Here is a 16,776-nt window from a genome sequence, read left to right on the forward strand (position 1 = left end):
ACATTTACAGCTCAAGTGACTTATTGTAGTGTCATTTTCAATAAGATAAGTATGTGGTTTCATTAAGTCTATGTCAAAATTACTCTGTATATTTGGATAGAACTCTTAAACGAGTTTATTGTAAAGACTTCCTAATTTGAGATTTTTATCATATTATTTAACTTAAATATTACACTTAAAATGAACGCTTTTGAAATTATAAATGAAGCCATCGATATATACATGTACTACGTAAATGTTGCTATATTGGAACAAAACCCTTAAGAAATTAAAGTTGCTCAAAATCTATGTAGATTATTTGTCAGTAAGTATATTTGCGAATGTCAGTTGATTTAAAAAAGTAATCTAGTTTTCCCTTTATATCCGCGAATGACAACAACTGACAGCTACTACTCTAAAAAAATAAAAAAAACTAGATAATTACCTATTCCACCTCAGGCTAAATAAAACTCAGCTATCAAAATCCGTTATGCTGTGCCTCAACACTTTCGAAGCGAAACGGATTTTTCTATATCTTCCATTCAGCGGTACAAGGCGTTTCACACCTCGGCCCTTATTCTGTATGATAGTGTAAACGCGTAACGCGGCCGTGTCATGTTATCTTCGAGAAATGTGCGTGGAATGGTATTCTGTAAGCCAAATTTCTATAGTCCTAAACATGATGCGTTGTGTTACGTGCTTGTTACGCACTGTCAAAATAACGTGCGGGATAGAGAATAAGGCCCCTGGTCATTAATATATTTTTGTTTGTCGCACTGGTAGATGCACAAGATATTTCAGATTTGGTGTCACAATCAATGTGTTAAGATACCATTTGAGATATTGCTGTCTGTTTATAAGTGGCAACCTTAAAATGCTGACTTTAATTTGATAGCGTCTCAACAAATGGCACTCAAGAGCGAAGCAGACTTGCATCTATTAATTCTCCATAAAAGTCTATCTTGGGTTTTGAGTCGCCCTTGCAGATTTACACAGCAGAATAAGCGTGAAAGTAAACTAGATTTTTTGTAGAATATCTAATATTTTTCTAATATATTACACGTTAGAATACAATCGTAACAAGCTAGCACACAACGCACAGTAACAACATTACATTGTTATTAATTCCAAATACAATAATTCAAATAGATACTATTATGCTGCCAGTTCACATTATGTTAAAAACAGGCTTCGTGTTTGCCTATGCAAACTCAACAGTCTATCGACACACCAGTTAGGTTCGCACACTCAAGTCTTATCGCTCTAGATATAAAATAATCAATGTAAAATCTTTAGATTAGCACAAAAGTATTACTGAAAAACAACGTGATAAAATAGGTAATTATGTTGACGTAATTTTTATTATTTAAGCCAAAACGTCTGGCGGTGTCGCTATTTGAATGATAAAAATAATAATAATATAAAAGGATAACGGTTCTGCTCAAAAAGGTGCTAAAATACTAGAACTTGAGTACAGCGCCATCTACCGGACCCAATAGGGAACCATCCGATGTTTGATTTTGTATATTATTTTATTTGTAATAGTTAATAATACAAAAAAAACCTTCCTGCAAAAACTGCATAAAAATTGGTTAAAAAATGCGGCAGTAAATGATATTTCAAATATTGCAATGTGTAGAAGTGGGCGCGTTGTGGGGATATCGCTTCATCTCTTTCTTTCGCACGCGTCGTAATTCCCGATGACGTCACATGTGTGTATTATGTCTCTTTTCTGTTTGTTATTTACCCCTTCCACCGAAATTCAAAGACTTGTAACTTGTTCATTTTGTATCGGATTTTAATAATTCCTTTTGTGTTACAATTTATATAACATAAATATTTAATAATAGTAAAGAATAATAATGTGTCCAGTACCCTATTATCAAACTAAACCATCAAGGGACTAGTCGTAATATATAACCAAGATTGTCGTTTAGGAATATTTTTAATCGCTCTTTGTTACTTTTAATTAATTTTCTTTTATTACGCATTAAACTAATCGTTACTATAATTTAAGAGTTGTTCATACTTGAAATGTAAAAATACATTTATATACTGTTAATATAAAGTTACATTCCAATAAAACGTAAAAATAAAAAGTGTATTAACGATTTACAAAAAATAAATTAGCAAAAATGAAGTAGAATTATATTCATTACTTCCGCCATTTTGTAAGTATTTATTGTAAGACACATATTATCGGATTGTATGTTTTTACTAGCATTTACTCGCGCCTTCGCCAGCGTTAAAGAATTTTCCGGGATAAGAGTCCCGTTATATATATTCCCGGGATAGGAAGTAGCCTATGTCCTTCCCCGGGTTTCAAACCATCTCCATACCAAATTTCATCGAAATCCGTTGGGTAGTATTTAAATTAAAGTATGCAGACAGGCAGACAGATGCGGCGGGGGACTTTGTTATATAATATATTTTTTAGAAATTTTAAAGAGGTACAATTCCTTCATTATTGTTGCATAACTTTGACCGTTTACTTAGCGCATGCAACGGAAGCCTTTAAAAGGAATACATTTTTCCAGTTTTTGCAACATTTTTCACCGATGCTCCGCTCCTATTAATCATAGCGTGATGGTATATAGCCTTCCCCAATAATTGGCTATCCAACACTAAAAGAATTTTTCAATTCGAATCAGTAGTTCCTGAGATTAGCGCGTTCAAACTACAAAAGAGTCAAACAAATTCTTCAGCTTTATATAATAGTATTGATAGATATAGAGAACAGCTAGTTATTATTTATAAGGATGCAGTTATGTGAACCCACTGAACCTGATAGACGAGAGATGATTACCCCTCAGTCGACACAATTATGCCGGCCTGTTGGAATGAGAAATATTCAGGCTGATCCCGGAATGCGACACACGTGAGCCACTATGGCGGGTTTTAACATTTTTTGTACGGTGTTCGCTATCTGATATAGAATATATCCTACTATTAGCAAAGTATTACCTCTAGAGAATAAAAACAGTGTATGTTATTTTATGATTTTTGAGGTCTTATTTTTTGTTTTAGTTTTCAGTCAACAACAAATCATCGACGCTAAGATACTTACATTATAACAAATCTGTATAGCGATGAAATACTCATCAATCCTATTATTAATAATGATGATATGTAAGTACTTTTGGATATCTATTCAATACGTTAATTGACTGATATTATTAAGTTTCTTTTTCTTCGTTTTTTACAATGTATTTAGCAAAAACACAATCAAAGTTCACTTAAACATCAAGGAAGCGGCGACAGCCTAGTTGGGAGTGGAACGGATTGTCGAGACGAATGTCCGCAGGTTCAAATCCCAAACGCACCTCTGACCTTACTAAAGTTGTGTGTATTCTTAGTGTATTATCGATTGCTTTAACGGTGAAGGAAAACATCGCGAGAAAACCTGCATATCTGAGAAGTTCTCTACAGCAATTTTACGTTAATTTAATGTTAAAGCGGGAGAGGGGAGTGCGGCTGGAACATATTTTTCTCATTCTCCCGGTTCTTCTCATCGGTTGGCGACGCACTTGAAACTATTTACGGATTTTATCGCGGTTGTTAATATTATTATTTTCTCGCGACGTTTCGAAGACTGCAGCCTTCATGGTCACGGGGTGGATTCAATCGCGTGACCATGAAGGCTGGAAGGAAATCCGTAGTTATATTTGAAAGAAGAAGAAAGAAAGAAAAATAAATTATTTTGCAACAAACACAAGTTACATAAACATATCAAACAAACAAGCGAAACAGATAAATAAAACTTAAAACTATGTTTGTCACAAAAAAGGCAACTCAGCAATATATTGACAGTGAAGCCACTGCTGACCTTCCGTTGGGCCGTTTATTTCAATATCAACATTCGCGTAAACATAAGCTATTACAATTCTTCCAGCCATAAACCTGATAAGAATGGACGAAACAACAGAACACACTGACATTATACCTGACGGATCAGAAACCACAGAATTCTGGACCACAGAGCCGCAGGCCACCCCTCTAACTGAAGATGTAACCGCTATAACAGAATTGCCAGCTACTCCAGGAGAGATGGATGAAGATGCAACAGCTGATGATTTTACCACTAAAGGTCAACCACCTGCTGATGGGGAAGAAGTTGATAAACCTAGTGATGAGGATTTAACAGGCTTTGATGATGATTTAACTGAAGATGCGCTGCAAAGTCTAAAGAATGCTACTAATCAGACTCATAGTAAGTTAAGGACTAGATTATTTAAAATTACACGGCAAAGTGGACAGCACTTGATGGTAAGTGAAGTGGGGTTTCGAATGTCGACTGACGAGAGATGATTACCCCTCGACAGTTGACACAATTATGCCTGATGGAACCGGATATACACAAGCTGATCACGGAAAGCGACACACTTTACTTGTGGTAGGTCTTTTATATGTGAGTCTGCCTGGGAAGGTACTATCGCAATGTCTATTTCTATCAATCAGCTGTGTAGTCACTGTTGTGTTCCGGTTTGAACATTGTAGCCAGTGTAACTACTGGACATAATGAGACTTAACATCTCATGTCTCAGGATGGCGAGCGCAGTGGAATACCAGATAATACTCACTAATTCAAGGTGTTGGGTGTTTTTACTGTTTATGGATAGTATCGCTTACTATCAGGCGAACGACAAGCTCGTCTCGTCATTCAAAGGAATAAAAAAAATACTTAGGCTACTATGCCGGGTTTTACCTTGTACGGTAGTCGCTTTCTGGGCGTATACACCTTGATTTTATAGTCGTTTTGGAACCAAAACGTGGTGAATTAGAAGAATATATGACCAAACAACATAGTGAATTAATTGTACTCTTGATAATTCAAAAAAGTAGTTTTTGATTATACTTTTCATTCGTTCGAGTTTGATGATAGTAACGTCGTGACAATTTTTCATTATGAATGGTACCGATCGTAGTGGTAGTAGTACGTATCATTTACTTGCATAACGAGTTCTCATTTATTATTCATAACATTAATTTTAATGTTAATAAAAAAAATATATTACATTAGTATTTTTTTAACTCTATTATTGATACAGAATTTAAAACTGTTGTTTCCAAAACGACTATACAATCTCGGTGTATACAGGGTCATTATAACATTGTGTTACTAAATGAAACCACATACTCGTCTTCACCTTTGCTGACATTGTGCCAAAAATCTTGCATTAATAATGAATATTTTCACCAAAAATCCTGGTTTTAGTTTTCTGATTCTTTTATCATTTTGTAGTTTAATGCGAACATGTCGTGTGCGTGAGTGTTTTTCTGACTGAAAGTATGATTCTGCCGCTGCTATGAATTCTCTTAGACTAGCAGTAGTGGCATTAGATCGCATGAAATTTAAGTTACTTTTTATTAATACTTATTTTGTTCGAAACTTACACTTTTTATTTTACGTCTACAGCTCAAGTAACTTATTGTAAAGTGTTATTTCCAAGATAAGTATGTTGTTTCATTTAGAAAGGCAGTGACAAAATGTCCCTGTAAAATCAATCCTCCCAGCAAAACAATAAATAAATTATTTTAAACCAGCTATAACAAATTTAACACGCTATGACCCTGAGAAGCAAAAGGAGTATCTGCAATCGGAATGGTGGTATGATTTGAGGCATTTCGCGAACGACAACACATATTTAAGAACGTGTTACTATTTGGCAACTACTTATCGCAACGCGTAAGTGTGGACAATTTGCAAGTTACTTATAAGTTATTTCCTTGTCAATTATTGACATACATAGGTGTACTGACCGTTGGAGCCATTATAATCAGCTGTAGAGCTGTGGGGAAAAATTTCATTACTTTTCTATGTTTTTTTTTGGGAACTGCCGCTGTTGTCACCGGGCATGCCCTGCTAACAGTGTACAAGCGATCCCCCGGCTTAGCAACCACGGCAGTCCCAATGAAGACTTGGTGGGGCCTACCGCTATCACTGAGGGTGCCAGCGGACGGTACGCTGACAACCCGCAGCTATTAAGACACGGGACCCAGGAGGAAGAAGGGTGGGGATAGAGGGAAGGAAGAGAAGAGGAAGGAGTAGGAGTTATTAGGATGGTTGGTAGTGAGAGGAAGGGAAGATGATCGCGAACCCTTATAGACCTCAATGTGTATTTGGCAACAAAGAGCTATACACATTACACTATGTGCCTAGAGTCGCGGCATAATGTTCTACTCTTCTATGTTCTAATTGAACTACTGTTCAATTCGATTTGTTCAATTCGATATACCTTCTTATTCATAAACGTTATTTATCTAAGAACGGAGCACTGTGTGATAACAAGTCTGTTTCTCAGCTTCGTTTATCTGACAGCCAACTAGATTCAAGTTGAATCTTAATATTAGCCAATCACAACGGCCCTAAACGCACTGCGAAGGCTGCCATGCCGTCAGCACTGAGAAACAGACTATCACAGCAAAGATAGAGTTTAGATAAAAACGTCTATGAAAAAGGGGGTTAGTTTCCATAATTATTCGTATACACAACATAATTACAGCATGACAGACTTACGAAAGTATTACCACATTCGCTACTTATACTACGACAACTTAGAATATGAAGTGGGCTATGTCACCCATGAAATAATATTCAAATACCAAATCGTCTTGGAGCTATTCCATCTGATGCAGAGGAAATTTGAGTTCAACCAGGACCGGCACACCGCCCCTATTACTTATATGCTGTATATTTACACCAACATACTATATCAGAGTACAGATATAATTCACTTGTGTAATATGATGCACGAAATCGAAGCTAAATATAAGAATTATAAGAGTAGAGGTGTTTTTGCTGATGATGTGCCTGGTAAGTTATTGATACTTTTGCGAAGTTCTTTTATACGTGTACAAAAAAGAGACCCCAGGTGGCTTTTTTGTGGCTGAAATTAACAATAGGCCTATTTTGACATTGCGTTAGTAATTAAAACAACATATTCGTTTTTAACACTGCTAACATTGTGGTAAAATTCATTAATCTATTATGATTTCACCGAAAATATCAGGTTTACTTTTTTAATTTTTTGAATATTTTGTAGTTTAGTGCTAATGTGTTGTATGTGTGAGTGTATTTGTACCTAATTGTGAGATGTTCTCGCTGTGACGAATTCTCTTAGGGTAGTAGAAGTGGACGTTACTCAGTCACGCCAGGACGACTCAACGAAATTGGATATAATTTGGCACAGAGATAGATTATAATCTGGGATAGCTAGGTTACTTTTTATACCAGGTAAATATATAGCGGGGCTTTTATACCAGAAAATCCTTTCCACACGAGCGGAGTCGCGAGCAAGCGTTGTATCATAAAAGGTCACCCCTCTAACTTTAATATTGCAGATAAAGATTCCGTCGGTAACCGAACAGAAATGGAAAAAGAGAGAGCAATAGCAGCTTACCAGAAGAAATTGGCGGCAATAGAGAGGAAGGTAAGAAAAGAACAGAAGAAGAGAATGAAGATGATTAAGCAAGGGAAGATATTCTCACCCACGATACGCACTACCAGGACTTATAAAAAGATGTGGGACTTGCACTACGGGTGGTCTATTGAGACGTGGTAAAATGTAGAATGGAGTTTCAGGAGTTTTCGTCTGTATCAACAGTGTTTATTTATTAATTTTTATAATGATTTCTTATGTTTATGCGCATGTTAAACATTAAATTAAAACTATTTTACGAATTATGGCTTTTTAATCGACTTCAAAAAATGGAGGAGGTTATCAATTCAATTTTTTTTTAATGTTTGTTACCTCAGAAGTTGCTCATTTATTAACCGATTTGGAAAATTCTTTTTTAATTCGAAAGAATATACCTCCAGATTGGTCCCATTTATTTTCAAAATCGCTTCAGTAGTTTGGTTTTAAAACTAAAAATATATAATAATTATGTCGTCCAAGTAAACGAATCGCGGATTTTGCTTTCTTATGATTATAATTTATTCCCGACTGAAGACTTTGCAGCATATATTAAGACAAAGTGAGCTGCTTGTTTTTTAAACTCCTAAGGCCCCTGTTTCACAAGTATCAAGTAAATTTATTTATTTATTTATTTATTTACAAATCATAGCACTTACATTATATGGGTTATTACAACTGAGTAAGTATGTGCACTAAGTTTAGAACTTGTATCGCGTATCCTTTACAAACCAGTAACAATAATTACATTTGTCAGACTCTAGTTAGACTTTTAATTTGATAGTTCTAATTAAACAGCTAATGTAATAGTAATCATTTTATTAGCATTTATTTGGAGCATACATTAAAGAGAGGCGCTCCAGGCGGATATAAAATATATATCACCAGTCAATGACGTTTTACAAATAGACGCATCATAGACTAACAAAATTGCACATAAAAACAGCGCACTATTTACTATGGTCACAGCCCTAGCAGCTCGCATTGATACGGGCCGAGTGTGCCCGAGCGGGCCCGAGTGAGTCCGAGCGTCGACCGCCCCGTCGCCATGACAGTCGAATAAAATGCATTTATTAGTTAAATAGTGTATACTTATTACTAACGTACGAAATGAAACGTTTTTTTCATTCACAGTTGGAGTATATTTGTACATCGTCTAAAAACACAGGAAGGCATTTTATTTATAAACATACAAAGTTAAGTACTAAGCCGACTAGCCGCGACAGTGGTTGGAGGTTGCCTAAGTGAATGTCGGCCAATTACCTTGCTTTAGTCTTGCCAGTATTGAGCTCGCGCAACGTATCTATGTAATAAAAACATCTTAGCCACCAGCAAGCTTTCCTACTTACCTTTTATAAGTAATACGCCCCCTACTTTGAAAACTCGTTGCCTACGGAAAGTAGGCATGGAGGTATGACTCAATGTACATACAAAGCAGTAACCGGATAATTCACTATACAAGTTGCATCGACTGTGATTTCGAAATAATTTTCCTTAATTCACATATCATCATGTAAAGACTATGAACGAGCACAAAGTAATTTTAAATATGCATCACGCCGTTCTTTTTTATTGAATGACGCCTGATGGTAAGCGATACGACCGCCCATAAACAAAAGAAACACCAACATTGAATTACAAAGTATTGTTTGGTATTCCACTGCGCTCGGCATCCTGAGACATATGTTAAGTCTTATGTCCAGTTACACTGGCTACAATGTTCAAACCGGAACACAACAGTGACTACACACAGCTGCTTGGCAGATGACATTGCGGTAGGACCTACCCAGACGGACTCCTAAATATGAGACCTACCACCAGTAGACCAGCAGTTCTCCTTATTCAAGAGTAGGTAGAGAGGTAACGCACCCATATTTGACAGGTATGTCAAGTCTTTCATGATATGTGTTAAGGCATTCGCCAAATCAGGCACAAATTTCAGACTCCGAGCTGGTAGAGCAGAAAAATCTCGGCCCGACTTGAGACTCGAACTCCGGCACTCAGAGAGCTGTACCGAGCACGCAACACATCAATTATGTTTTAACACTTCTGTCTCAGCAAAGTAATAACCTTACTTATAAGTGTAGTATGGATTAAGATTTTAAACGATTTCGCCTTAATTAAAAATAACATATTAAGGAAAATAATAACAAATATTCTTTAAAACTACGACAGAGTTAATTAAATTTTTATTCATGTGTAAATATTTCTTAATTACTGCTAAACGTCACTTAAATTCGACTTCGCTTTCCCGCCAAAAAGTTTTGCGAACTGTCAAATATTGGCGCCAATCGAAGATAATAAACTATATAGTTAGTTATATACGGGACATCAGGGCCAAAGGTTTGCTCCAAAAATTATTGCCAATTGGTAAGTCGCTGTCTTCTTTGAAATGTCCGTCAAGAAGTCACAGCGGCCTTATATATTAATACAAAAATAACATTTACAGAAAATATGCTAATATCCGCATTAACGTGCAAATCATTATGGAAAAATATGTAGTATTTGAACTGATTATGCTATTACTCGGTAGATTGAGTAACCATCACATAAGCGCAATGTTTTTGTATCTTAGAACTCTTTGGCGCCAATAGATAGCGCCACGTCTGTTCGAGGCGTATTTTAAGTGCCAAAAATTGACAGAGATAAGCATTCTCATTTTCCATAACTCTTACGAGATATGTTATCATACAAACGTGTTTACGCGTCAAACATCACATGGCTCGCGAATGTCCAGTGTGACAGTGTACGTCTGCCCTAGCGCTCGCTCGCTAGCCATTATAACCCTATCGAATTGCGTCGGAGTCGCCGTCACGTTTCGCGCACGACACTCGAGTGTTTTCAATTCGACAGTGTAATTGTTTACTTTTTAAATTTGGAATTTGTGTGACAGTGCGGTGATTGTTTCGGAATTTTTTTTCGAGCGTAAGTATTTTGTGTTTGATTGAAAGTTTACGCGCGCAAATCGTTATGCAACGAAAATATTAGAGTATGTATTAATTTGTAAACTAAACATTCTGACCTGCTGAACTTTGATAAATCTTCTGTCTCTGTTGCGCACGGGCAAATGACTGCAGAATTATTTACGTTTGACATTTCAGTTTTGCACTGACGCAATGGGGAAATACTTTTTGAAATTCGAAAACCATTGATTCTAAATACTTTTTTAATGTTATGACGCAATAGGCGTAGATAGCGTACGGACGGCCTTGAACACTACTGCGCGTCCGACATATAAGTATTGAGTTTGCTATTTATATCTCTTAATCATGCATAAAAAGATTACGATTTGAAACGCTTTATAATTCAGAGTTGGACTTATCTTGCTTCCTTAACTTAAAATTTTAAAAAGTTTATCAGCGCGCATGCGTATGTGCATTCTAGGAAACGAACACCATTCGAAGTTCAAAAACAGCGCCTATAATTAAAGTAATTTTACTTTCTCGTAAATTCATTATTAGTTTAATGATAGGGTTACCTTAGCTGGTGGTAGGGTAAAGGCTTGATAAAGATCATTGTGCAGACTAGACTAGACGAGTAGTAATCTAGAATCAAACTGTATACGTACAGGCCTGCACAATTGTCTCGATTGGCAAGGAATAATCTCTATCAGTCAACACTTTCCCTAATGTGTAGAATCGGTGTGCCCTGATAATAGGCAATTGTAAAGTTTCGGGATTCCTAGATGATATTTCTTTATAGGCAAAGAAGTAAATCACTGCTGTTAAACTATTTCTATTGGTTTATAGAAGAATCAGTATTGATGCTGGCATCAGCGAACCTAGGAGGTGTGGGATGACAGCTGCCTTCTCTCCCCGGATTTTATTAATAAATTGTGGGGATTTATATTTCATTTAATTCTAAATAATTAAACTTTCATATCCACTCCGCTCTTCTTCCTTAAAGTTCTGGCTCATAGTTGTCGGTTTTAAATAAAAGAATAGAGATGTTTGGGCCGCTGGAAGCCTCATTGTACGGTACGCCATTGCATGTAATAATGTAATGCGCTAAATCTAAAATATTTAATTAACGAATCCATTTTAAAAGTATATAAGACCTTGCCCGACATTGTTTGCTAAAAACATTATCAGAGAAATGTATAAATATTCAAACATTTTTAACACTCAATTTATTCATAATTATCCATATATAATATATATATATATATATATATATATATATATATATATATATATATATATATATATATATTATATATATATATATATACTAGCTTTTGCCCGCGGCTCCGCCCGCGTTATAAAGTTTTTCAGGCTAAAGTTTTCCGTTATAAAAGTAGTAGTTTCCGGGAGCCTCTCAAACTGTCTCCATACCAAATTTCATCTTAATACGTTGGGTAGTTTTTGAGTTTAACACGTTCAGGCAGACAGATGCAGCGGGGCACTTTGTTTTATAATATATTTTTAGTACTTTTAAGAGGAATAATCCCGTCATACATCATTGTTGCATAACTTTAATCGTTTACGCAGCGCACGCAACGGAAGCTCTCAAAAACTAATAATTTTTCCCCGTTTTTGCAACATGTTTCATTACTGCTCCGCTCCGATTGGTCATAGCGTGATGATATATACCCCATAGTACTCCACGAACAAAGAACTATCCAACACAAAAATATTTTTTCAGTTTGAACCGGTAGTTCCTGAGATTAGCCATTACTGCTCCGCTCCTATTAGTCATAGCGTGATGATATATAGCCTATAGCACTACACTAATAAAGAGCTATCCAACACAAAAAGAATTTTTCAGTTCGAACCGGTAGTTCCTGAGATTAGTCATTACTGTTCCGCTCCTATTGGTCATAGCGTGATGATATATAGCCTATAGCACTCCACGAACAAAGGGCTATCCAACACAAAAAGAATTTTTCAGTTTGGACCGGTAGTTCCTGAGATTAGCCATTACTGCCCCGCTCCTATTGGGTATAGCGTGATGATATATAGCCTATAGCACTCCACGAACAAAGGGCTATCCAACACAAAAATAATTTTTCAGTTTGGACCGGTAGTTCCTGAGATTAGCCATTACTGCCCCGCTCCTCTTGGGTATAGCGTGATGATATATAGCCTATAGCACTCCACGAACAAAGGGCTATCCAACGCAAAAAGAAATTTTCAATTTGGACTGGTAGTTCCTGAGATTAGCGCGTTCAAACAAACAAACATACAAACAAACAAACAAACAAACAAACAAACTCTTCAGCTTTATATAATAGTATAGATTAACAACTGAAGTTAGCTAAAATTGAGTTTCTCGAAGCCGACCACTATTTATGTACTATGTATTTTGAGACTATGCAATTTTGTCGCGTTCGCGATTCACTTTCACTTTTGTTGAGTTTCAGAACGCGATATTAGATCCTCCAATGCGCACGCGAATTTGAACTTTATGCAGCGGTAATAAATTACAAATTGACTCTCCATTTTATTTAGAAAACGTTTGTATGGGAAATAGAAAAATGCTGTTTTGAGGATTTTCCCGGCAATTATTCGAATTTTTCTCACCTTTTAAATCTTCCCTAGACCTCCACGAATAATTCAAGACCAAGATAAGATAAATCCGTTCAGCCGTTCTCGAGTTTTAGCGAGACTAACGAACAGCAATTCATTTTTATATATATAGATATATATATAGATTATATATATATATATAGATTAGAATCCCCAAGATACAGGCACTACCGTATTGCCTAGTTTGGGGCCCCCTATTGATATTTTGTTTTAGATTAGTTACGAACACTAACGTTACTAATAATAGTTGTTCCTTCTTGTTATATTTCGTTTATTTGTGCAAAAATACAAAAAGATTTATTATTATTAATGCATGTTTAGTTTATTGGAATCGATGGCAAGAACAGTACTACATTGTGTCAATACTTCATTGAAATGTGCGACGTTTATTGATCGTCCTGATTACTTATTAACTTCAATGACATTTCATTGATTTGCGGTTACCTCGGCGGATAATTAAGACTGCGTTTTGCAACTGATGGTAAATGGAGTGGGGTCCAATATGTCGACTGACGAGAGATACTGTTATTTATTTATCTTACACTTTGTACACATGGTATACAGGCGGACTTAATGCCATGGGCATTCTCTCCCAGTCAACCTTGGGGTGGTGTAGAGAGGACGGAGGTAGGTGTATAATAAAAGAAAGTGACAAACACATAAAAAAAGTAATAATAAACAAATGTAATAACAACATACTCGCATATATAAATAAATAGATATATAAAAAAATACATATATAAAAATAAATAAATAAATACCGTTCGACAGTCGACACACTTATGCCTGTTGGATATACACAGGCTGAACCCGGAACGCGACAGTCGTGGGCTGGTGGATTTTGTGGTTTGGTTTCCCGCCAAAACGGCGCATGTATTTAAGAAGTTATTTATTCGAAATTTATAAAAGACTAGCTTCCGCCCGCAGCTTCGCCCGCGTGGATTTCGGACTTCAAAATTGGAGGAGGTGCTCAATTTGTCGGGAGGTTTTTTTAATGTATGGTGGTATGCAGGTGGTCCGATTGTCCGGTCAGGGTCTGATGGGATCCTAGTGAAACCGAAGGAAGCATATAGCATGATTCAGTATTCACGCGTGATGGCTTATTATTAGCGTATTTCATGTATAACTTTGGTGTTTCTATACCGATTTCTATGATTATTTTTTATGGAATATTTAATAATGTTAACTTTTTTAATTAGGGATGACTGAGAGTGTTATAAACTTAAGAGTAGACAAATATAATGAGAAAGCTTCGAACTGCTAAGCTATCGGGAGTTACACGTGTTATTGTGAGTTAACCATAAAAGATAGACATATGCTGTCGTGGGATATTTTTTATATAATTTTAAGGAGAACATTTCTGTCATACATGATTTCTGTGTAGCTTTAACCATTAAGGTTGCACACGCGACGGAAGCTTAAAAAATGGAGTAACTTTTCCCGTTTTCCCAACATTTCCCTTCACTGCTCTGCTATCCCTATTAATTGTAGCGTGATGAAAAGTATACTATAACCAGCTCAGGAGTATTAAAAATAATTGTACCAAGTTTCGTTAAAATCCGTCGAGTAGTTTTTGTTTCTATAACGGTTATACAGACAGACAGACAGACAGATAGACAGACAGACAGACAGACAAAAATTTTACTAATTGCATTTTTGGCATCAGTATCGATCCCTAATCACCCCCTGATAGTTATTTAGGAAATATATTTCATGTACAGAATTGACCTCTCTACAGATTTATTATAAGTATAGATAGAAGATAGATAGATGGAAAAATAAATTAAGTATAATATTTCTACAACATGTTATCGTCATAGGTAGTTATTATTTTTTATATTCATAATAAAAATGCTACTAAAATTATCGATTTCGTGCATGGTCCCCTAAAGCAGACATGGATTACGAGAAGGTGCAAAATATCTCTGAATATAGTTAACTATTTATTGTCGAAAACTATACTAAAACATTACTCTTTTTCCGTGTAATTTTGACAAATTCTTTGATGTATCTTTAAATTTGAAGGTCCGATGCTAATAAACCATATAAAGGAACTTAATAGGGCTAAACTTAACAATACTAAAAGAATTATCAAAATCGGTACATAATAGACGAAAAATACACATAAAGTACATTCGGAAGTCTGCCATTTGTGAGGAACAACAAAACGTGTGTACGCATTGTTTTTTGTCATTTTTTTGCGGTAGTATTATCATGATTAAGGTGGTATCGTAAAAACTGATTTTGCGTCAGCGACCTTGGCACTTGGTCCGATTACCAATATATTATTATTGCTTTGAATGACGAGACGAGCTTACCGTTCGCCTGATGGTAAGCGATATGATCCATAAACAGTAGAAAACCAACACCTTGAATCACAAAGTATTGTTTGGTATTCCACTGCTCGCCAAAATTATAATTTCTTTAAACTATTTATATTATAAATCTAGTTTGTGAGGATGTATGTATGTTTGTTCCTCTTTCACGAAAATATTACTGAATGGATTTGGATGAAACTTTACAGTAATATTGGCTATACATCAGAATAACACTTAGACTATAATTTATAATGATTTTGAGTAATTTGATCATAATATACGATACATATCAAGTAAGTAGGAAAAAAATCTTGGCGTACGCTGCCTAAACCGTCGGAGTTAGACAAAGATGATGTACCGTAGGATTGTTAGTCTTAAATAGTTCTAAATAAAAGTCCTCGACAGCATGTATCTACCTTTTATGTGGAAGCCACTATGACCAAAATAGTGAACCAACAATATAATTAAATCGGATAATTTTTTAGCGGGACTTTTATCCTGGAAATCTCCTCCTCGCGGGCGAATCCGCGAGCAAAGGCTAGTCTTTTATAAACTTACAAAATATCTTGTTTATTTGCTATAAAATGACTACTTCTTGAATTAGACAAAACACTCATTAAGAAAGCATTAGTATTATAAAATTTATCTTATTTTTCACTTTAAGTTTCTCCTGTAAGATTGACATTTTCAACTTAGCGTAGTGTTAATTACGGCTGTCGAAAAAAATATAAATTTTTCCCCGACCCGAGCTACGAACCCGTGACATCATTAATAGTATCACGCAACACAACTACGCCACCGAGACAGTCTAACTATACATGTAATTTATATCAAAATTTTTGCAGGGCCTCAAGCCTCGACTTCATCATCATATCAATTGCGAACCTTATCCCCACTTAATAAAGGTCACGGTCGCGTGTCGCCATGCGGAATTTGTGATGCTTAGACCTGGTGATGTTTGTTCAGCCGATTTCAATAACAATACTAAATGGATGGCGAGAATGAACCAATCAAAATATTAGGTCCAAAGGTTGTATATGAAATTGTTTTGTCGTACTGGCAACTTTGATTTCAAATATCTTTTCTTTGGTTATAATATCAGCCCTGTATTACATACTGTTCTACTGTTGGACACGGGCCTCCTTTACTACTGAGAGGGATTAGGCCTTAGTCCACCACGCTGTAGTGCGGGTTGGTAGACTTCACACACCCTCGAAAATTCCTAATAGAGAATTTCTCAGGTATGCAGGTTTCCTCACGATGTTTTCCTTCACCGTTAAAGCAAGCGGTTATTCACAAAGAATACACACATATTTTTTTAGGAAAGTTAGAGTTGTGTGCCTTTGGGATTTGAACCTGCGGACATTCGTCTCGGCAGTCCGTTCCACAACCAACTAGGCTATCGCCACTTCTCTTTCACTCACTTACTTGTTTTTTTTCATCGATATATATTATGTACTACGTGCTAGATCTGGCGTTCCGAACACTCATTGTGTTCAACTGAAGTGTACTGCAATCCGGTATTGGTTGCCATTT

General features: G+C 36.0%; 3 protein-coding genes and 1 long non-coding RNA gene across 7 annotated transcripts in view; 3 read left to right on the top strand and 1 right to left on the bottom strand.

Annotated features, from left to right (window-relative positions):
• LOC115451454 overlaps positions 1-16,776 on the bottom strand; it is a 43,072-nt gene that overhangs the window by 14,381 nt on the left and 11,915 nt on the right. The gene's annotated exons all lie outside the window — the stretch shown is intronic.
• LOC119190361 lies at positions 2,042-3,959 on the top strand. The gene is made up of 3 exons (XR_005112892.1): positions 2,042-2,150; positions 3,007-3,108; positions 3,872-3,959. It is a non-coding gene; the product is annotated as an uncharacterized LOC119190361 (long non-coding RNA).
• LOC115451453 lies at positions 4,027-7,615 on the top strand. The gene is made up of 4 exons (XM_030179785.2): positions 4,027-4,189; positions 5,524-5,665; positions 6,483-6,793; positions 7,321-7,615. Exons 1-4 carry the CDS (start codon positions 4,027-4,029, stop codon positions 7,539-7,541), a joined length of 837 nt encoding a protein of 278 aa, XP_030035645.2. The 3' UTR covers positions 7,542-7,615.
• Positions 10,103-16,776, top strand: part of LOC115452605 (segmentation protein cap'n'collar) — a 160,643-nt gene continuing 153,969 nt past the window's right edge. The window contains exon 1 of one of the 2 annotated variants that reach the window (XM_037441895.1): positions 10,103-10,319. The gene's annotated coding sequence lies outside the window, so the exon portion shown is untranslated. The remainder of the gene's footprint in view (positions 10,320-16,776) is intronic. The other variant, XM_037441861.1, reaches the window with a different exon arrangement.

Source organism: Manduca sexta, chromosome 1 (assembly GCF_014839805.1).
Source record: "Manduca sexta isolate Smith_Timp_Sample1 chromosome 1, JHU_Msex_v1.0, whole genome shotgun sequence".
Lineage (NCBI taxonomy): Eukaryota > Metazoa > Arthropoda > Insecta > Lepidoptera > Sphingidae > Manduca > Manduca sexta.

Excerpts from the sequence above, each read along its gene's own strand:
- LOC115451453 (XM_030179785.2), top strand. The coding sequence starts at position 4,027 with ATGGATGAAGATGCAACAGCTGATGATTTTACCACTAAAGGTCAACCA. Across the intron at positions 5,666-6,482 it reads GCAACTACTTATCGCAACGC|CATGACAGACTTACGAAAGT; the intron begins GTAAGTGTGGAC and ends ACATAATTACAG. Across the intron at positions 6,794-7,320 it reads TTTTGCTGATGATGTGCCTG|ATAAAGATTCCGTCGGTAAC; the intron begins GTAAGTTATTGA and ends TTAATATTGCAG.